The sequence below is a fragment of the Cyprinodon variegatus genome, unplaced genomic scaffold (genome assembly GCF_000732505.1).
Source record: "Cyprinodon variegatus isolate N-32 unplaced genomic scaffold, C_variegatus-1.0 Scaffold69, whole genome shotgun sequence".
NCBI classification, from domain to species: domain Eukaryota; kingdom Metazoa; phylum Chordata; class Actinopteri; order Cyprinodontiformes; family Cyprinodontidae; genus Cyprinodon; species Cyprinodon variegatus.
Window position 1 is genome coordinate 1,255,759 of NW_015150522.1, and position 22,670 is coordinate 1,278,428.

Here is a 22,670-nt window from a genome sequence, read left to right on the forward strand (position 1 = left end):
CGTTTTAAAAAAAAAAAAACTACATGTATTTACACGTGTTAGTTCATTCCGTACAAACCAAACACGACTGGTGTGTGCAGAGTTTCTCAACATCGTTAATGACTAACATGACCTCCCTTCTTTTACGTTCACTCAGATTGCATGTCACTATAGTGCAAATTTACTTCCAATAATTGGATTTTACTCATATTGTCACTGCTGCGCAGTAATTGTGATATTTTCATAAAATTGAGAAATAACAGAGAGAGATAAAAAAAAAATTTGCAGCATCTTGATGAGACATTGTCACAACAGGGAGCAACATTTTGTATATTTTTGAAAAATATTTCTTCACTTTTTATTCCTTTAATATTTCTTATCACTGCTTTGTTGCTTTGTCTTAATTGTGCCAAAGAAAATATTGTTCTTTTGACTGATTAATGGTAATTTTTCATATTCTCTCTGTTTATTGCTGGACTATTATCTATATTATAATGTCCAAAGATAAAATTTTATCCAAATGTATTTTAGCCCACCTGACTCCAAAAATGGACATTGAGCTGTCACTGAGGTCAAACATCCATTTCAGCATGAGGTTGCATGTTCACCTTATGTTTACAGTCCGCTCCATTATACTGTTACGCAGAAAGAAAGAAAGAAAGATAGAAAGATAGAAAGAAAGAAAGAAAGAAAGAAAGAAAGAAAGAAAGAAAGAAAGAAAGAAAGAAAGAAAGAAAGAAAGAAACAAACAAACAAACAAACAAACAAACAAACTAGCGCAATAAAACAACTGACCTTACTGGCACCAGACTAAGTTATCAGATCATGTCTGTGCTTATGAACAGGCATGCAGTAAAAGGCACTTTGATCTGACTGAAGCAAAGCAGCTTGGCAGTGCCCTGATTCTCTGCTTTCAATTACTTGGCTTGGGTTAATTTACATCCATGGCTAGGCCTTAATAAATTGAAAACACAGAATCTGAGGGGAAATTTAGAGTAACTTGTCGCATCTGATCATTTGTTATTTCCACCTGGAGAGCTTGTAATTGCTTTGTGTGTTATTTCCCTTGATATTTCAAGGACTTCAGCAGATACACAAAGTGCTCTAGCCTGTGTAAGAAAGGTCCTTTTCTGACAGGGTCCTTCTTCAGACACACTCTCAGTCAGGTGAGTTCTCAAGAAGGGCTATCTCTCAAGTAAAATCAATAAATTCCTTCCAGGAAGGGCTGTCCTTATGCGTGACCAGAAAAAGTAAATATACTACATGAACCTAAAATGCTAAACTAGCAGTATTGAATTGTACCATGCAAATCTTTTTTACAGCAATAATGGAAATTGCTATTTGATAGTGAGTCATTAAGTTGAGGTCAACCAGACCGACTGTCAGCAAGTTGTCTTGGTGCAGAAATGAAGAGGGATTGCCCTCAACATTAGATTGATAATTATATCAAAATCAGTTGTCTTTCTTTGTGTGCAGGTGGGATGCCGTAATCAGCTTAGGCAGATCATGGAGCCGTGGATGTTCCCATCATCTCTGCCGAACCTATCCGAGCACCTCATGTATGACAGCTTCATGCAGGGGAATGAGTCCATCATCAATGGGAGCTATACAGACCACAGCTTTAACCAAACCAGCACAGTGGTCATCACCTGTATTTACTTCCTGGTTTGTGCTGTGGGTCTTTGTGGAAATGCCCTTGTCATCTATGTCATCCTGCGCTATGCCAAGATGAAGACAGTCACCAACATCTACATCCTCAATCTGGCAGTGGCAGACGTGCTATTTATGCTTGGTCTGCCATTCATTGCTATTCAGTTGGCTCTGGTTCATTGGCCCTTTGGACCCGTGCTCTGCAGGGTCGTTATGACTGTGGATTCCCTGAACCAGTTCACTTCCATCTTCTGCCTGATGGTGATGAGCATCGACCGTTACTTGGCAGTGGTACATCCTATAAAGTCCACCAAGTGGCGGAAACCGCGCATTGCCAAGACTATTAATTTAGCCGTTTGGGGGGTTTCCCTGCTGGTCAATCTGCCAATTGTTATCTATAGTGGTGTGATTACAAAGCACAATGGTTGCTTCTGCACAATTGTCTGGCCAGAACCTCAAGAGACCTACTACACAGTCTTCATGTTTTACACCTTCATTCTAGGTTTCTTTCTCCCCCTTTTGGTCATTTGTCTCTGCTACCTACTCATCATAATTAAGGTGAAGTCTTCAGGCATCCGAGTAGGCTCTTCCAAAAGGAAGCGATCAGAACGAAGGGTCACTCGAATGGTTTCCATCGTAGTGGCTGTGTTTGTATTTTGTTGGCTGCCTTTCTATGTTTTCAATGTGACCTCTGTGACAGGCAGCATCAGCACCACACCCATCCTGAGGAGCACCTTTGCCTTTGTTGTGGTTCTAGGATACGCAAACAGCTGTGCCAACCCTATCCTCTATGCCTTTCTATCAGAGAACTTTAAGAAGAGTTTCCAGAATGTTCTGTGCCTTAAAAAGGTCGGAGGGCTAGATGAGGTTGAGCGAAGTGACAGCCGGCAGGACAAATCTCGGATGATGAACGACCCAACAGAGACACAGAGTACTTTGCTCAATGGCGACCTGCAGACCAGCATCTAAGAGGAAATCGTAATAGACTTTACCAACCTCTGCAAGGTGTCTCCAAAAAAAGCCCCAGAACTTAGAAGGAAAAGGCAGCATGTCAAAACCGCTATTCCTGTGTTTTTGTTGGATTTTTTAGTGATTCCAAAAAAATAAATCACAGGTTTATTTAAATGTCATCAGTAGGCTTTAAGCCAAATGTGATTGACAACTGTGATTACTTTATGTAGACCTGAGGGAACATAACAAATCACACCCACTTGCAAATGGTCTCCTGGGTGACGTAAATTTCCCTGGAGACTCAGGATTATATATGTTGTTTACAACATGCCCTGCATTAGATTTCCTACCAGTGTTTGAAACAACACGGGTATAACGAAACTTGCAGTTGTTTTAGCTGGTTGTGATTTTTTTGGGGGAAGTAAAATATTTTTGTAAATAATTGTGTATCTGGACGCAAAGATTGTATATAAAACAGAATCTATGATGTACATATTTCAAAAAACTCAATTATGTTCAAATATAAATTATCCCTCTGTAGCAGAATGTAATGAGCTTCAACGCTCTTGTGTTTTTCCTTTGAAGTGTGGATATTCTTATTTATTGGAGCAGTTTACTTGTGATAAATATCTATATAAATGTAGGTAACATTTGGCTCCGTGGCAATAGTGCGTTAAAGTTGTAGCTCCAGTAACCTACAGCACAGTGTTAAACAGGAAAAAATATTCTTGCTGATGTTCATCACTCTAAATGTATGTGGGATAGTGTTTTGCATTACTGCTTATGTATAATTCAATTGATTAATGTACAGTTTGACCATGTAAATTACGTCTCTTTGAAAAAAAAAATGTTGGATTATGTGACTCTACATTATTCAGTATGAATCCTGGGTTGTTGTGTGTTTGTGTTATGTCAGCACATGAAACCTGTCCATATAATGTTTCATGAATGATGACTGTACTCGTCTTCGCTGTGGACCCATCTGTCAGGAGCTGCTTGAGCTTCAAAGATTGCTGTGCCCTATTTTCTATGTGTTTTCTGCAAAGTCAAAAGAAAAAAAAACTCAACTTGCTTTGACCCACTCAAGAAAAAACTAATATAATTTAAATTTCTTGTGCCGTTTGAGAGGGAGCAATTGTTAGTGTAACAACCTCTCTATCACAGGCTGAGTGAGTGATGTGGATTTGTGAAGGGCTAGAACACTTATCCTTAAGAGGTTATAGTGTTCCTTTATCACCACCACTATCGTCTTAGTATTAATTTGCAGCTGAAAACACACATCAACCTCACAACCTGCCTAACTTAACAGTAAAATTGCTTTTCCGCCAGATGTAGGATTTCCATCTCATAGTTTCCAAATAGATGGGTTGTGAACGTATCTGTATCACACCTGTTTTGCTATTATGTGTAACTTATATAGTGAGGATTAAATCTTAAAAGTTATATGTGCATACTTCTTCTTTTGTAAAAGACAATTCATGAGCCTCATAGCAAGAAATGTATAATTTAATTTCAGTATTGTCCAAAAAAGTGAGTTGCTTACTAATTAGAGCTAATAAGCAGATTTACTTACTCCTTTCAAGCGGTGCTGTATAATAAACTATTTTCTACTGCTTTGTACAGCACAAGAAATCACACGATGCCGTTAAAGTATTTTTCAGAGGCTAAACGCTACATTAATCGGTGAATCATAATACACTGTGGCTGAAAAACCAACAGAGCACCAACACCAAAGCAAGATTGTACAACTAAAATAACGTGTTTTAAATGTTTCATTTCAAATGTTCAAATTCCCTAGCCTAAGAAAGAAATTGTATAATTAAATAAAAATGTATATTGAAAAACTTCGGGAATTAACATGGTTCATTTCCAAAAAGAAAAGAAAACCCCATTAAGTGACAGCTGCTGGAACTGGATATAGTCATCAGGGTTTGGAGACTTATTTTAGTTTCCAAACCACGCAAGTTTTATTTACAAGGGGAGTGGTGGTTAGGGCATAGAGCTTGGAATCCTGAGGTTGTGAGTTCAAAACCCACTCCCACAGACTACCACTCTGGTTCTCTGAGCAAGATCCTAACTCCATTCTGCTCTCTGGGTGCTGCAAATGGTAGTCCACTGCTCCCCGATGGGATGGGTTAAATGCAGAGTGTGAATTTCGTTGCTCTGTACATGTAACAGTGTAATGACAATAAAAAGTTCTGGGGAAAAAAATTCTAACATTCGATGGAAGCCTCAAACAATTATTTTCTAGAAGTTTATGTTTTTTCTTAAAATCTCCTCATCCATACACAAAAAGTTTCCAAATATTACACTAAATATACCTGGTCTGTGTAAGGTAATACTATAAGTGAAATATTCATAATAACGAGGCAGGATAGCGCAAACACCTAAAATTTGCTGGTAGACCTGCTGTATTTTAAGGAATTGGCAGTCAAAATACAAGAAAGAGAATCTTTTTTTAGAATTACTACCAGTGGAAAAAAGCAAGAAAAAAAAAAAAAAAAGAAAATTTGGGATACTTAAAATGAAAAATATGTCACTGATTAAAGCGGTGTAATGACATTGTTTTAAAGTATTATATATTAAAAAATGTTTAAAACAACTTAAATACTTCTAAACAACGATCTTAAGCTCCAGACTTCAACGGCTATTGACTGGTAAATTTTAGTTTTACCTTAACAATCCAGTCCTAAATATTAGCTCATTAGCAGGGCTCTGTAAAGCCTGACTCTCTGCTAGTGAGTCAGTTTAGCTGTTGACTTAAGTGTGTAAAATTACAGGACTCTGACCTTTTAGGATTTGAGTTTGAGACTGATGGCCTGAAGCAAAGAGCTAATGTCTCACACTGGACAGTGACTCCATGCAATCGCTGTCTTGGGTTCAAGGATTAAAAAATACAAAACAATGGTATGTTTGTCTGGAAAAGATCCGATGTTTGGAAGTCTTGAGCTACAGACACTGTACGACCCTTTTTAAATCCTGAAGGGGATGCAATGAAGCAAATGTGGAATAAACACATTTTTTGACATATTTATGTGTTTTGAGGTCATATATGTACATGAAGTCTTTTCTGCTGAGAACTATTAAAATGTGTCAATCATCATTGGGAATGGTTTTATATCACACATACTGTAATTCTAAATGGTTCACATTAGAGAAAACTTTAGCATTGAATTCATTTGTTTTGAACATGAAAAAGGGCTGACTATCCAAATTTTTCTTTTTTTGCATGTTTTAGTAAGTTACTATAAAACAGGAAAGAAAAGTCAATATTTCTTGCTCCACCGTAGAATCAAATTAAATTAAAAAGCTGCAAACATTTCTCCCATAATTTGTGATAACCTTGTTCATTGTGAAACCATGTTTATTGGTAATGACTTTGGCTAACAACACCAGGCATTATGCACATTATGCATGTAAAAGTTGCTAAAGATTTCCAAAAATATATATACCGGTATATATCTGTACTAGACATTGTGTGATGGAACGAAGAAAAATGTTTAAGCAAAAATATTAGTCTTTTCTGTTATTAGGTGGTACAAAAAAAGCACAAATTATACATCATAGTAGCATATTTCAATTTAAAATGACATTAGCACATTGTTTTCTAACAGTGCTAATGAAAATATACCTTACTTTATCTTTAAAGATGCATTATGTAGCCAAATGTATTTGTTCTGCTCAGTCTGGTTATGGAAACTGTTTCTGTATCAAGTTTGTATATCTGTGATTTGATTTTGTCCCAAAAGCTCTGCTTATTTGAAATAAAAAAAAAAGCTTGATAAGCCAAGACTGCTAACAGCTTTGTTCACTAATAGAACTGGTAGTTTTACCGTTATAAAATCAAAATGTGAAAGAGAAAATAACTTATGAACATGCTTAACATAAGTTATGACCTCCAAACTAATGCCTTTGTTTTCCTTAGAAATATGCAACATTTTAGAATAAACAGAGAAAAATACCTGTCTGTAAAGCATAAGTGAATTTTTAAAGCCAGAAATGTGAATTAATTTCCTTTACGCTGCATTTTGCTTCTATATGCGACCACAGGGTGGAGCCATACCCTTGTGAGTGAAAGGTGACCAAAGAGCAGAAACAAAATGGTTGAATTCGACATTTACAAAGCTGCAGCTCACAGTATATATGCTTTTTATTATTTTTGCCTTGCTATAATAATGACTGAAGTAGAATACAGAAACTGTACACCTGACAATAGAAAACTATACAGATTTGGCTCAGATGTACTACAGTGCATCGTCTAGTACTTCAGAAAAAGAAAAAAAAAAAAGCACACCAAATGCACATTCCAGTTTTGTTCTGAGTTTAATCACTGAAACAGACAATGAAGCTCTAATTTTTTGTTTCAGCTGTTTCCCTGAATGCCTTCGGATGGTCTGAACTGGACCACAATGCATCGAAACCATGATCATTACACATTATGTGTAGAACTTTACTTTCCATAAACCATTATATTCCTCTAGCCAAAAGAAAAAAGAAAAAGAGATATGTTTGAATTTAATTACAGAGCAGAAAAACATAAGAATCTTTTCTTTTTTTTTTACAATTCAGGTAAATGGCCTCATGTCTTTTCTCACATGAGGGAATATTTTTATACAAACACTTTCAGTTACCCTGACAGGAATTATGTGCATTATCTAGAGTCTGACTGAACGTGTATTTTGCTGATCTGCCGAGGGAAACGACACCACAAAGCACAGTGGTCCGTACCAGCCAATGAAGAAGTTTAACACTGATGGAATCAGAGCCAGGCTGTGGTCAAATGGCCCCCATATCTGTGCAAAGTGTTAGTTTAACTTACACATCCCATTCTGTGAATTATTCCTTGAGAGCAATCTCTAAACCGCATCTAAAGGCATTTTTTTTTTTAAACACATGATCACAAAAAGCCTGGTTGCATGCAGCATGTTAATTTATGTAGGGTATTTTCTTTTGCACAAAGGTTCAGATTTTAAGTTCACATATCAAGTCCTTGTCAGAATGCCACATGTACGCTCTCGTTTAGCATATTTTAACATCACAAAGGTGAGTCGATAGATCCACACTGCCATTATAGCCACAATTTCACGAGAATGAAAGAATAATACGTCCAAAAAACATTTCAGGTACCAGAACAGCAAGGAACATGTGACTGTACTGAAAACGTAGAAAAAATGCACTGGAAAAACAAAGGTAAACAAAAACTTAAAATTTAATGAATTGCTAAAAAAATAGATATTTCCTGCCCTCAACCACTTTAAAATGAACAAAAAAGAATAACACAAAATGAACATGAGAACACTCAGGTTCAGATCTGTTTAGTTTCCATGGCAGCGCTTCTCCAGCAACTGAAAAGGCAGCGTTTCTAAGCTCTCCCATGTTTTCTTTGCTCTTAAACGTAGATGTATGCTAGGATTCATACAGTATTTCAAAACTAAAGTCACAAATGATAAAAATCCTGACCAAACCTTCAAAAGGGTCCTAGCAGAAGTTGCAATACACTGGTCTGTGTTAGGGCTTATTTTTTTGTTTGCATTTAGTCCTATATGCATATGATCCTCATTATGAGCAGGTTTAAATGCTTGGTCAGTTGAAATGAGAGCACCATGGGAGAGAAATGGAAGGGGAGGGGGCATGGAGATTAGAATACTGTAAGAAAATCCCAGGTGTGCCCAGTATCACACTCCATCCCTGCAGCAAAAGGGGGTCAGGGGACAGAGAGACTGAGGGGTCTGGAGCCTCTTCCCTGAGCCCACATCTGAACAGGTGATGGACGACTTTTCCACCAGCATTCCTTTTCATTCAGTTTTGTCAAGTAGATGCCAAGAAGTAGCTCAGTGCTTTTCTTTTTTATTAGTTTCCATGATTTTATGTCTTTTTTTTTTTAAATAGCTCTCAGTGAAGGAGCAGACTGGTAGTTGAAAAAGGTTTCAGGTAGGTTTGTGTGTTTTCGTTTCGTCCTGCACCCTTGTCTCTTCGCTCTCCCCTTTGAAGCAGTGGTTCTTCCTGATCAAAGGTCAGAGGATTTATTCATACTCAAGGAACTGTTTATGGTAGAATAAAAGATACCTGTGAGGGGAAAAACAAGATCAGACTTAGATTATATTCATCCAATTTAGATTTCTGCTAAGGTCCATATTTGGTTCTTACCCCTCGCTATCAAGTACATCCTTAATGCTGGCCTTGGTGATAATGGCATCGTCACATTTGAACCACTGGTCTTTGTGTTGACGGATGAAGCTAGTGTAGTGGCCGCTCTCCAATGTGCCTTGGTGATTGACCACAGCAAACAAGGAATACCTGAAAACATAAAGGTGTTTATTGACATACGTTTTACCAATCAGGAATATAAGATCTGAATTTGTCTCCGTAAACTGCCTTAATATTATGTTGTAAATTGGTGATATATTAAAAAAACAAACAAAAAACAAAAACAATTCTGTCATCTAGTAGTGCAAACTGATAGAATTTAAGAAGACTCTTGGATAGGTGTTGAAACATCTGGTTGGCTTCCAATTTAAGCTGTTATGTAGTTGTGAGCAGGCAATTTATAGAATAAAACTGCTTATCAACCTATGTAACCTGTGCAATTAGACAAACAAAGAATATTTGCACATCTCTATTTGTCCACAACATGCAGTTTTGGTATGTTTTCCACGTAATTCTCCAATAAATTTTGTGGAAACTAGATGCTATGGACGAGGAAAACTAAGAAGCCTAATTATACTAAGTTATAGCCAGATGCTTCAAGTCTTTAGCATTTATTGCTAAGCAAAAGTTAATAAAGTTCCGCGATCACAATGTTGCTTTTGAATTGCTGAAAGCAAAAGGTTTATAAATGAATTTTTTCCCTATATGCTACAACATAGGTACTCACTTATTGTCGTTGTTCAATATGTCCACTGACTGTTGATACTGCCCATTCATTCTGCTCTCTTTACTGTGGATAAGAAAAACATCACATACTGGTTTTATTAGAGAATATAAATCCACTAGGTGGCAGAATAGGACAATATATGATTTCTATGTTTCCTAAATTTCAGACATTTTCAGACTAAATGTAAGATACTTAATTCGATTTGGCGTTTGAGTTATTTTTCTGTTATAGATCATGTAAAACTAATGCTGTACTGATTTCAGTCATTATTCTCAGATGTAATTATAGATGTATACAGATGTATTTCCATGTGTCCCTCCGAGACCACTTTGTTCTTTAAATTGAAACAACTTTTATACATAGTTGCAAATAAAATTTTAGCATTGCCATTTGTAAAATTCTATTTAAACCAGCTAACTGTTAGTTTTACTGGTAAATGCACTATGCCATACCCAACACCACCAAACGTCCCCTATGGGACTATTGGTCTGAAGCAGAGCATGAGTAATGCTTCCGTTCTGAAATTGTAATGTTAAGGACATTTTTTTTTTTTTTATATAATGCTTGAAGTAAGACAACTTGCTTCCATTATCTACAATAAATGGGTTAATTTCACTTCCGTATTATTGATCCATGCTAGTCTTCTATTTACAAGTTTCAGTTAACTTATTTTAATACATAAAGTAGGACAAAACATTAACCAGAGTAGGAGGATGTATTATTATTGATTAATGTTTTTTAAAACCTCTAAGTTTTGCACTGCATATAAAAAGTCCTTATGGTAGGCCACAAACAATCTTTAGAAAAAAAGTTCAAAGAATATTCATCTGATTGCACTTATCTCAATTAAAGCAACCTTTTTATTAAAAAGGGGCTTTTCCAAAATAAAAATGTTAGCTTTTTTTAATCAGCAATATATTATTTTGAAAGAACATCTACAGGTCATTCTTAATTGGTAACAACTTTGTTTTCAATATCACATAGTAAGATTTCAAGCTAGTGTTTGGATTCAGTTAAATATGGACAATATGTCAAAAAATTATATGTAAGCAATTCTCCTTGTGAAAAGAAGGTTTTAAAAATTTAAATCTGACTAATTAACTAAATTATCTGATTTTTTTAAGGCATCAAGTGTTCAATTCTTAGTTCGATTTATTCATTTTGATCCAGAAATCATGGCAGTGGTGCTGGAAAGCTGTTCAAACTGAAAACATACATTTTAGGCGAATATATTTTAATTACAGTTTATACCCAGAATTATCCATTTATCTAAGACAATTTCTTCCCAATTAGGGAAATAACCCGTATGTGGCTTTTTAAGGAATAAAAACATCAAAAGAGTTTTACGGTAAGAAGATTCGTTCTTAGCTTTCATACATAGATTAATTATATTTACTGTATAGACTGTTTAAAGCTATTTTTTTTATATTTATAAAGAATTTTTACTCAGTTATACATTCATACAGACTTGAACCAGTACAGAACTTCTGCTGTTAGCTGAAGTATTTATTAGACCCAAAATAGTATATATAAGGGAACAACATTTCTGACTTATAGTCACAGCCATAGACCAATCACTGGTGCAGCTTTAGTAAAAAAAAAAATAAAAAATTTCAAGTATTACCTGGATGCCATGAAAGGTGTCATGTCCAGCTCTAAAGGGAAGGAAACATATGTAGTGATCTTCCGCCGCAATTTAGCAGAATGCTCAAACCGCTGTAGGGGGGTCCAGAGAGGAGTGATAAGGAAAAAGGTTAAAAGAAGGGAGGGATGGGAAAGGAAGCAAAGGTAAAATTAAAGCAACACTTTATAATAAATACAATTTATATGTTTTCAACCTTGATTTAACAATAATGTGAATATGCTCAAAGGCTTTTACAGTGTGTTCAAATGAATACCATGAATATCATTATTTATGTCTCTAGCTCCATGTAATAAATAAAACATGGGGAGTGGATTTGTTAGATTGAGGGAGATACTGGGACTAAACATTAAAGCACTAAAACAGCAGGAGGTAAAGCAACAACAGCTACATGGACTAAAAAACACACCGATGCACTAAAACTCTAAACCGCTTGTACAGATAAAAGAATAAATAAGCTTATAATAAGGCTTCTGTGTAGAGCGCATCAACTGTTTCAGAGTGAAGACCTACAGCTTTACAATAACAAACTGGTAGCGCATTGCTACTGACTCACTTTGAGATGAAAACATGCTACAATGGGGAGCTTTTTCATTGTCAGCTGTTTGGTGGACTCCTGGTAACTATGGCAACCCCCACACTTGATTTTGGCACTGCTTCCAAGATGCTCAGGCCGTGTAAACCTGCAGACCAGAGGACAGCATTTATAGCAAACCGTAATTCTGTGTGGTTACAGATCTCACAGCGAACATCCTTGGCTTTTATCATTAATTTGGATGGAGGTTTCGTTTGATCTCAGTTGAGTAAGCGCAACAGCTTCAGCCTGCTCTGTACCTTTAAGAGACTTGCTGCAGCAAGTAGGGGTGTGTGAGGTGCTGCAGTGAAAAAAAATAGAAGGCGAGAAAAAAAAAGAAAAAGAGAGTTGGGGGTGAAACAAATGGAAGAGGTACAGATTGAGGGCATGGGGGGAAAGGAATTAGGTAGAGAGGCAGGGAAATGAAATAAGATGAGGGAAAGTGAAAAAGAAATTGCCAAACGAGGAGGTTGCAGTGGAGAATTTGCGAGGTCACACCTGCTCTGTCAACCAGGTGATGAGACAAGAGGAGAACCAAGCATAACAGGGTTGTTGGGATTGAGCAGACACCATATGTGACCCTTTATACAAGTGTGTGTGTGTGGGGGGTGCGTTTGTGTGGTGTTCCAGTTTGACAGAAAAGATACAAAAAACCAATAGAAGCAATAGAAATCACTGGTAGAGATACACTGAACTCAGCTTTCAGGATTAATAACATTTCTTGTCTGACAAATAAAACCAAAAGTTCTATATCCAAGACAAAAAGTTTAACAATGCATCTCAAAAAACATTTTTCTTTTTTGTCAAAACACAAAGATTCAAAGGTATTCATGTATATACCTATATATTTTCATGCATTAAAAGAAGGAGGGAAAGCCTTTAATTGTTTTGTTTTATTTAATCTCTGGCCAGTTGAGTGGTTTATCCTTTAATCATTACCATTTGATCTCAGAGTTTGGGGGAAAATACACCATCATTCCATGTTGCCACTGGTTTATAGTATTGCTTAAGTTTCCCTTTTCAGTTGAGCTAAAACACTTATCCTGTTTATGCAACCGCGTAAACCTGGGACTCAATGGTCCTATGTTGGATAACATGGCAGGGAACTAAGTTAACAATACTGACTCAAACCAATGATAATATTCAATGCATACTTTTGCATACATTTCTTCAGAACAGTTTTTTGTCATAGCAATAAAAGCAATGGTAATATAATTGTGGATAGTAATATTATTAACAGCAGATGCCAAGAGACTTCTCACCAAACAATCAAATTTACCTGTAATTTACTAATAGATGCATCATGATTTTTCCATTATGTATAAGAGTTACTTTTAAACTTATCTTAAAAAAGAAATAACAGTTAAGTCAAAATAGAGTGGTGGAGACAAGCTTGTACCTGCGTAGGCAGTCTGTGAGTGTGGTGGATCCTGACAGGTGGCTCTCGCCGTTGACTGTGCCGCTGTCCCCTCCGGGGCTCAGAGGCCAAAAAGGCGTAGATGAACCTGGCAAATCCAAACTGATGTCCCAAAATGGATCTATGGTTGTTGAAACCCCACTTTAGAAAAAAAGAGCAGAAAGAGAGGTTAGTCCAGGATGAAGATTAAGTGGAAAGTGCTTTTCTGTTGGCCTGTTTGTCACATACTGCAGGTGATGAAAGGATGATGACATAAGCTGCAATGCACAAGTTTTAACTCTGCCATTCCTTCGATTTAGAACATTTTTTTGTTTTAACCTTGGGTGTGGAAACCTGTCTCTGTACATAATATCCAAGCTGATATTACAAGATAAGGTTACAAAGAGAATGGGCTTTTTGAAATCTATAGCCTTTCAACACAATGGCAATTAAGGACTGTAGACTGTGGCCCACACTGGCTTATATGCATAAATACATAGTGTAAGAGAAGACTTACTGCACATTACCAAGGCTGTTGAGATGAGTCACTATTTTCTAATACTAAAAGGGTACCAGTGGGAGACCAATAAATCAAATCGGTAAGCATTTATGATGATGGGAGTGCCACCCTGCAGTAACCTGGCACCATAAGGTTTCCTCCCTCCTTCAAAGAGCTCGTGCATTCTTTTCCTTAATCATTTATCCACTTATAGTCTTTAAGCAGCAAACCTCTTCAGAAAATGTTCAAACAGATAATGCAGATATTACAATAGGCAAGGTTTGCCTGCTAGTTTGGCTAGGTGCTTTACAATTCAGTGCAGTGTGCATGTGTTAATGCGACAGGACAGCTCTAGGGGGCAGGCAGGCAGCGCTTCAATTGTGCTGCTGTCTAGACAACCCCCATTAAAGAAGCTCTGCAGGGACCGGGCTCTTTGAATAGGAGAAGGAGAGCCACATGGTTAAACACCATCTGAAAACAGACGGCCTACATTTTGATCTACCTGTGGGCGAAGGGTAGGTAAAGATAGAGGGATGAGTAAATAAAAAGGAATGAAAACTCTTTGTTTAAAAGCCACCAACAAGTCTTACAAACTTACTGGCAAACCTGACAGGTAACATCAGATTGTAGGCCCCCAGTAAAGATTTGGTCAATGATGCAGTTACAGTGATTTGGATTGTTGGTCTTCTTCCCGTTGTCGTCTCCTGCACGGAAAAAAGACTGATGTTAAAACACACAAACGCAAAGAGGACAATCTGGAAAACCAGTTGCCCTTTTTCCACAACTAGATGTAAGCTTTGCTACATTAACACTATCGGGTTCTCTCTCTTCTGTATGTTTGCAGTAAGTTCAGGTATAAAAGACTATCATTTATAAAAAAAATTTCCAACTGAGTATACCTTTTCACTTGGTGGAATGGTCAGAGTGTTATGCGCAAAGCTTACTTATTGTGTCTCCTTTGCAGTGCCGATGTAGAACATCCAACGCCGCAATAAGGAACTCGTGGGCATCCTGCTGCTCATAACCTGCGAGGTGCCGTGCGTGAGTCCAAACCAGGTGCAGCAGGCGGAAGGGAATGTGCGGTGAACGGTGGCCCGAGTAGAACTGAGGATACAAAGGAAAATTTTACAAGGCTATGCAAAAATGTGTCTTTCACCCCATACCGTTTCTCAGGTTACAAATTAAAACACTGTATTATTATGATTGGGCTCAAATGTGAGAAAACATTAACTATATAACCATAAAGCTGAAGGAAAAGGCGGCAAGGTTTTAAGACCAGAGACATATGGCAAGAATTACTTTGAGGGTCCAAATTAAGATGCGATGTAAAATCATCTTGTGCTGCAATACAAGTTGCCAGTCTTTTAAAGTAGGAGTCCCCAAAAAAACCTGTCCCTAAGCTGTTAATCCATCAAGAACGATATGTTGTGAACTCAGTGGTATTGACATGTAGACAGTAAAAAAGCTTTGACAATAAAAAACATCTTTACCGGCAGGTTGCAGAAATGAGCAGACAGAGAAGCCTTTAATGGTCGTGTCCAGCAGTAATATACAGCTGCTGAGGCTGTTATACGATTTCATTTATTGTCCCTGATCCATTAGAATACATTAATGTGCTTTGATTTAAAGCAGGCCATTTCATCTCTAGTTATAGAGCTTAAGTTGTTGCTCCAGTATAAAGTCATTTGCAGCTTCTAACAGGTTCACCTCCATTTATATTTTCCAGCTTCTTATTAGCTCATACACGCTTTCCCAACCTCGCTGAGGGAAAAACATCCCACAGCATGATGCCCCCACCATCATGTTTAACACTCGGGATGGTGTTTTATTGGAACTGAACATGAAAGCATCTCTAAAACATTATCAGCTTTGTCTAATCAAAGATGCCTCAGGTCTAAATATTAACAGCACTTATAATTTATTGATAAATACAATAAACAGCACAAATGTCCTATTATTGTGCAAATAATTAATTTGGTGTATAATTATAAATTATACATTTGGGGGTAAAAAGTTGCAATCATCAAACAGAATTAAGGGTTTTAAGATGTCTTAGGAAGTGGACTGTATTGCACTCCACCTTATGCCGGGCATACACTGGGCACTTACTGGCCGCCGCAGACAAAGGTGAGGGGTATTGAAAAAAAATCTGTGGTCTAACTTTGCACAGTAAAGCAGGTTCTACGATGGCCGTGTTTAGCATCTTGCAGTCGAAGATAACTTGCAATGGTTTTCTGACTGTGTCTGACATTCATAATTTGTCTGCAACTAACGATTACTTTGATTATCGATTAATTTGTTGATTATTTTTTCCATAAATCGATTAATAACTGGATGGCAAAAAGTTCCTTAAAGAAGATTTTTTACAGAATTAAACCAGGTGAAACTAAAACTTTTCCACTTCAGGAGTTCTGGATTGAGCATTTTTTGTCTTAAATGCAAAATATTTATATATTTTTTGACAATGCTTTTTATAATTAATGTTTTAAGTGGGTTGCTGTTTCAGCTAAAGGCATGTTTTAGAGTCTTTATACTCCAGTTAACAATCGATCACTAAATTAGTTGAAAATTATTTCAATAATCACGACAAACCTGATTAATTGTTTAAGCCCCTTTAATAATAACAATCCCACAGTGCGACAACTACTATGACATGCCACGACTAAATAACCAATAGGAATGCGACTGCTGCTGGAAATGTGCCACATTAAGATCAAATAGAGAAAATGAACACAAAGTGATCTTTCCAAGAGTTTTATGATCCAAAGAAAAATATGCAGAAAAGCATCAGCCCAAATATCACATGCTAATTCTAAAAGTATACCAGTAAACTTTAAAAACTGCTAATGAATAAGAAGCCTAATAAATGTAAAGTTAACACATTAGCCATCTTTAAGTACTACCTTTGACTGCCTTCACTTATTAATATAAAATTAAAATATTTCAGTTTCATTGCATGCAATATAAATACAAAGATGTAATTTTTTTTTATCCAATATGAGAATCCTCTGCAACCACGGTAACGTATATAAGGGGGAAAGTTTTGGCAGGTCCAGCAGGAAACACTCAGGAGACTCCAAATGATTTCCCACATAACAAAGAAAAAATAAAACTAATATGTTTCAGATTTCTGAATCATTTTCTGTTGTGGAAGACCTGTCCTGTTTGCTCCAACTGGATCAAACTGTGACATGAAGCATCAACTCCTGCAGCAACCTCAGATTATATGGCAGTCACAAACGAGAGGGTTATTTTATACCTATTCTCTGATTGTAGGCTAGACTGATAAAAAAGAAAACTCCCTGTTATTATATCTTTTTAGAGCCTGGAGTGGAATTTGATGCAATGAATATTGAAAGGCTTTTTGCATCTAATTTTTCCGTCAAACTCTCAGTAAACCACCTTCCCAAGTTGGTCTCTTTTCCTCAAACCCGAGTGAATCCAAAATCTTCTGTTTTCAGATTTGTTTGCGATGTCTGTAGCGGCACAGATGGATTTTGTTTATGAGGCGCACACACTCCTAACGCTAATAGTTGCTAATCTAGTGAATAAACAGTGATCGCACAATGTGCACACATTATATATGATGTTGTCCCAAATATGAATTATTCCACGTTGTATAGTGTGCCATGCAATAGTCTTATATGACAGGAAAAATCAAACCCTGCAGGAAGCACATTAGGGTATAAGGAAAAAAAAAAAAGGTTTGAGAACCAAGTGGAAAGTTTGGAATGAAATAGAGCAAAGGAAGCTCAATATTCTCATTTTTCAACTCTTAGATGTTTTAAATACAGCTCTCTTCTTTATGATTTCTTAATTGGAACTGGCTTGTATAGGAAAAATGAAACCATACTGACACATCATTACAGATATTTTAAAGTCCACTTCATTTTTTGCAGGTAAACAGTAGTAAAGTAAACCAAAAATTATAATATAGCAAGCTCAAAATGTGTCAAGCTTCTTTACATTTGTGAGTAACGAGTCACACAACATTGAGTTTCGATCTGTTATATAAAATATACATTAGATTAAAATCCGAACATAAAAGGGTATTAATGCTCACATTTTATAATAATCTATTAAAGGTTTTCTATCCGCGCCTCTCTTCTATGTACTTAATAACATATCAACTGAGACTTGAGCTCTGCTAGTCTGTGTTGTTAAAGGTGTTGGGGGTGGAGAATCAACTCAACACATTAGAGCTCCACTCGCCATCTGTGGGCCTGTATGTATGCTGCAAAGAGAGAAGATGTAGGAAGACAGTGAGGCAGTGTGGGAGCAGTCAGGCTCCCATTACGCAACAGTTTGAGATGATAAAAGAAGGAATACTTTGAGGAAAAACTACATGACATTCAATTACTAATCTGGTACAACAAAAAGCATTCAACAATGCTTCCTCTTCATTCATTTTAGTGCCTCTGTACATTCCTCTTAACAAGGATATTATCCTCCTCTCCAGGTTTTGTGACTCAGTCTTTTGCAGCAGATTACACTCAAGGGGAGGAAATCTGCACTGCACAGTTATTATAACCAACTGACTATAGCCATGTGTTATTTTCTACCTCATAATTGGTTATACCTTAATTTCACCGAAAGCATCCTAAAAACAAGCTAGCATCATACCTCCTGAAAAAGCTGCGACATCTCACACACCAGACAGGAGTTTGATTGCATCTCGCACTTGTGTCTGTCAGAGAGAAAAAAGTCTCGCAGCAGCGGCGTGTGAGTTAGGGCTTGGACGATACAGTTCATGAAACACGTGTTGCCCAGGTTTATTAGCCCTCGTAAACCTGCAGGATGAGAAGACAGTAGAAGTGTGAGAACATCATAAGAGGAAGAATGCACATATCCTGCTTTCAAATGAATGAAACTTCTAGCCAGAAATAACTGATTTATTATACAGGTAAATATTTAGCTCACTGTGGTAAAGGACTATTTCACAGTTTTGTTGGCATCCAGGCAATCTTATACGAATTGTGTTGAAATCAGTAACCATCAGAGCATCTGTGCCCCCCCGAAAAAAAAAACAAAACAATAACTTTTTATATTTCAAATCAATTTGATTCATGGCATGAGAATAAACATAACTTTGGTGGAGATGTGGAAGCCAGCAATATGTGAGAGTCCGGAGAAGAAGCTGTGAACCGATTCATTTATAAAATGCTCTACTGTTGGCTGGTTGAACAGGTGGAACACAGCCATGGCCTGGGTGTGATCCAAACCGAGCAAGGTTTAGTACTGGAAGAGGGTGCTCAGTGAGAGATTAAACACTCTAGACTGGTTTTGGCATGCTAACACTGAGTCCACACAATTTATCAGTCAGTTGGACAGACCAGTTAATCTGTCTGAAGATCTGATGGCATAAAAGGTCCAAACAGATAAAACAGGGAGCGCCAAAGTACAAGAAGGCAACATATTGCTAAAAAACAACAGTTTGAGTGAATACGAGATGAAACAAAGCTTGTGATGGGCATCTATCTCCGTGGGAACAACGTGTTCTTCATCTCGCTGCACTCTGCCTGTGGGGCTGCTCTGTGCAGTTGACCTTGAGTATCACACTTAAATGCAACACTAACCTCAAGCACACTTGAACAAAAGTACAAAAAGCAGGAACATACACAACTGTCAAAAGATGAAAAACTGTTTTGATTAAGACATAAGGGCTGAACTGTTTACTCTATTGCCTACCTATGGTACAGTTGGTAGTGATTTTCCTTCGCTTTGGATTGTGTCGTAATAACTCTAGCTCTCTCTTAGTGGGCTCCCACGTTGTGTATTTCTCCCCAATTCCTGTTATATACAAAAGAAATGAAAATGTAACTACAGAGAGTTATCAGAAGAGATGAATTAAAAACATGTCATTAATTCAGTTCGAGGCGAAGCAGAAGGCTATACCTTGCAATTTCCAGGCTTTCCTCTGTTCCTCTTTGGCAATCTGTTCCAAGTCTTTGTCGTATATGTAGTCTTGACACACAAAACAGTATATTCCACCATATAATAAGTCTATTGCTGGAAGGAGGAAAGAAAAAGGCTGGTTGAAATATAAATAAGTTCTTACAAATGTATGTTTGTAGGTTTGGGTCACTTTCATTTTCGTATTTTATTGGTTTACCACAGTTGTTCAAAGTAAGAGATAAAAAAAAATTCTAAAAATCTGTCTGAATCCTTTGAAATCCCCTTAATGGAATGCAAGGTCTATTTAGTCAATGATTATAATAAAAAAAAAAAAAAAACTTAAAAATTATAGCTCATTTTATAAGCTGCACTAAAACTTGGGGCTACTATTAACTGTGGTCCCATTCTTCTTCTATGTTTTGATCATATTTTTTTCTCAGATGGAGATCTAAATATTTTCCTCTTGCTAGTTTTTCATACCATGTCCTACATCATGATATATATAATTCAGTTACTTTAAAGGAAGATTCAACATGAAGTAATCAGGTAAAACCTTATGATTAGGGCTTCAAATGCACTGAATACACTTCCTTTTAAAAGAGGCACAGTTTTAAGCGTGATCTTAGTATTAACCAAAACAATCATAATAAGCGTTACCAAAGTAAAGATCTACAAACTGAACTTTCAAAACTTTCAAAATCATATACTGCATAAACTAATCTAAACCCAAGTAAAGCAGAAAATAGCTTAAGTATATTTGCCTTTCATTTGATCAGGTAAATAAGATGTTCTGCTAATGGATTGAGTATTGTTACTCTTAAAAATGAGGTAATCAGATATTAGGCACTTGAAATAAGATGATGGAGAGGCTTTTTCTTATTTCAAACCGAAATTATTTTTGTTTCATTGCCTAATTGTCATACCTGCTTCAATCAATTAATTAAAATAGTTATTTCAAGAAAAAAAAAATGGCTTTCACATATATTCAAATTTTTGCAATGTAGCTACTAACTTTAGAAGGTGGTAATTATATATTTTTATTATATACAGTTTCAAAGCTGTAGGAAAAATAAAAATTTTTAAAATTCTAAATATTTTTTCTTCTCCAATTAAAATACGGTAAAAGAAGATCATGCTATTTTTTTTCTTTTTTAAAATGTGTTTTAATGCCACAAAACTGGTCAAAGTTATACCATCAGAATCTAATTGTGATCAATTTATCACAGACAGAGTAACTATGCAACTGAAGTGTTCAAGGCACATTTCTTTCACCTCTCCCACCCATGCACTAACACATACGCCACCATCTTCTATCCTCCAAGTCCACAGCAACAATACCTCAGCTCTGTTGCCGTGACAACCTATATTTAGTTTAACTGGACGCATTTCTGTTTTTGGCGCTACCCACACTGTAAAAGTAAGCTTCAGCATTATTCATAAACCTTAAAAAAAGGGGCAGAAATTTTTAGTTTTAAGATAGAGGAAAAAGGGAATACCGCAGTGAAGAGGGGAGAATATATTGACTGAAAGACCTTCACTGATATAGACAGAAATCAATTACTTTCCTCACCTGAGTGAAGCATAAGAACAGTGAATGAAAAGATGGGGAGATGAGAGGGAAGAGAAAGTAGACATGAAAAGAGAAGAAGGTCTGAAGAGATCTAAGAGTGAGAATGTTTAGAACAAACAGGTTAAAACAGCATTAAAAGGAGCCCTGAGGGTGAAGCTTGCCATTCAACCGTTTAGCACGCTCGGGAGTTTGGACTAATTTGATTTGAAGCAGTGATGAGCAGAGAGCCAATGTCAGAACAGCTCCTGTATAGCTCAAAGCTAATTAATACTTTACTCCTTCACTTGGGTGTCTTTAACCAAAGAGTTGAGTTTAATTAAGTTTTTAAGCTTTTTAAGGGATCAAGGATTAGTTGTAAAAATAAACTTTATTTGCAAAATATCTATTCTCAATGTAAATACTATACAATAAAATACTGTAAGCTGTTTAGTTTTAATAAAGCAAAATATTACATGGACGTCGGCATTTTTATGCTTTAATGCATTCTGGGTAACAGATATATGGTATGTCCTGTTGCACTAGCGCTGTTCAGCCAAAACAGTAATATGCAACATTAGACCTTTTCAATTTGAAGCGGAGCATGTAAGCATTTATGACAATATAAAAATCACAAGTGGTAATGCAGATGAGAAAAAAAAAGGAGGAAAAGTTGAGCGTTACCCAAAGAAGATTAGTGATTATGCGGCTGCTGCTAGGAGATGCTAAACCCAGCTGGACCGCTTTGCTACAAAGAGCTAGTTTCTCACTAAAGCTGTTCACGGTAAGCATTGGGATCAAAACATTTTCTTAAAGTCGTAGGAAAACTGCTGCTCCAACCGTTGCATTTCCGAATTCTCCGCGAGTGGTGCACGAGTGAACATGAGTGAATATATTGAATGTGACTGGTCATTTATCAAGAGGGCGGGATTGTTGTGGCAGAAGGTTTGCAAGCAAGTTTGATTGTGGCCAGTTTGTCGGAAGCATCTCGCTAACCAGTTAGCAACTTAGTGCTAGTAGGTTCCCAAGCAGAAGCTTCCTTTGGTGTAGAAGGCTTACAGCCATACATGTTTGAGCCCTTGCCTCGCAACACTGCCAGTTCTGTTAGCTCTACGCCTGCTGAAGACACAGACGTCCATCCCCGTGAACACTGGGACGGAACTCAAAGGTAAAGTAAAGAACTCCTATTTCTTATTTCAACCATTGAATATATTAGCTGAGACATATGAATTAAGATACTATGACCGTAAAAAATTGACAGCTGACCATGGATATATATTTGGCCGAATTTAGGTGTACACGGACGACATCCGTGGTTGAAAAATATAAAAAAGAATATATAATTTATTTAGGTAACAATGAGTTTTTTAATTATACATATCACTTTTTAAGTTGGAACAATCTATTTTTTTTACTGATCCAATACGATACATAGGCTGAGAATATTGACCAATATCCGATATGGATCCAATATAACTGTTTACTGAAATAACTTTATATCCTGCTATGTGAGTAAAGATTTTTAACAAAGGTAAAAAATTAACAGATATAAATCATCATTAGCTATTGTGTTTGCTCTGCATGATAGCGTAATCAGCGTTGCAATCATAAAATTGAAGTCACTAGATCGCTCTAACTGTATTGCTGTGTATATCAATAAAAAT

General features: G+C 36.7%; 2 protein-coding genes across 3 annotated transcripts in view; one reads left to right on the forward strand and one right to left on the reverse strand.

Annotated features, from left to right (window-relative positions):
• LOC107083133 (somatostatin receptor type 2-like) overlaps positions 1–4,980 on the forward strand; it is a 5,542-nt gene extending 562 nt beyond the window's left edge. Inside the window, exon 2 of the mRNA XM_015372134.1 lies at positions 1,456–4,980. Within this exon, the coding sequence (XP_015227620.1) occupies positions 1,486–2,598 (1,113 nt within the window). The 5' untranslated portion in view covers positions 1,456–1,485 and the 3' untranslated portion in view covers positions 2,599–4,980. The remainder of the gene's footprint in view (positions 1–1,455) is intronic.
• Positions 4,981–7,892: 2,912 nt separating this feature from the next.
• The window catches only part of LOC107083184 (ubiquitin carboxyl-terminal hydrolase 22), a 28,895-nt gene continuing 14,117 nt past the window's right edge, over positions 7,893–22,670 (reverse strand). The window contains exons 4-14 of one of the 2 annotated variants that reach the window (XM_015372196.1): positions 19,461–19,574; positions 19,254–19,355; positions 18,189–18,355; positions 14,510–14,669; positions 14,164–14,269; positions 13,070–13,228; positions 11,653–11,779; positions 11,079–11,170; positions 9,455–9,517; positions 8,728–8,877; positions 7,893–8,646 (exon numbers count right to left, since the gene is read on the reverse strand). In XM_015372196.1, the coding sequence (XP_015227682.1) occupies positions 8,604–8,646; positions 8,728–8,877; positions 9,455–9,517; positions 11,079–11,170; positions 11,653–11,779; positions 13,070–13,228; positions 14,164–14,269; positions 14,510–14,669; positions 18,189–18,355; positions 19,254–19,355; positions 19,461–19,574 (1,283 nt within the window). In that variant the 3' untranslated portion in view covers positions 7,893–8,603. The remainder of the gene's footprint in view (positions 8,647–8,727; positions 8,878–9,454; positions 9,518–11,078; positions 11,171–11,652; positions 11,780–13,069; positions 13,229–14,163; positions 14,270–14,509; positions 14,670–18,188; positions 18,356–19,253; positions 19,356–19,460; positions 19,575–22,670) is intronic. The other variant, XM_015372197.1, reaches the window with a different exon arrangement.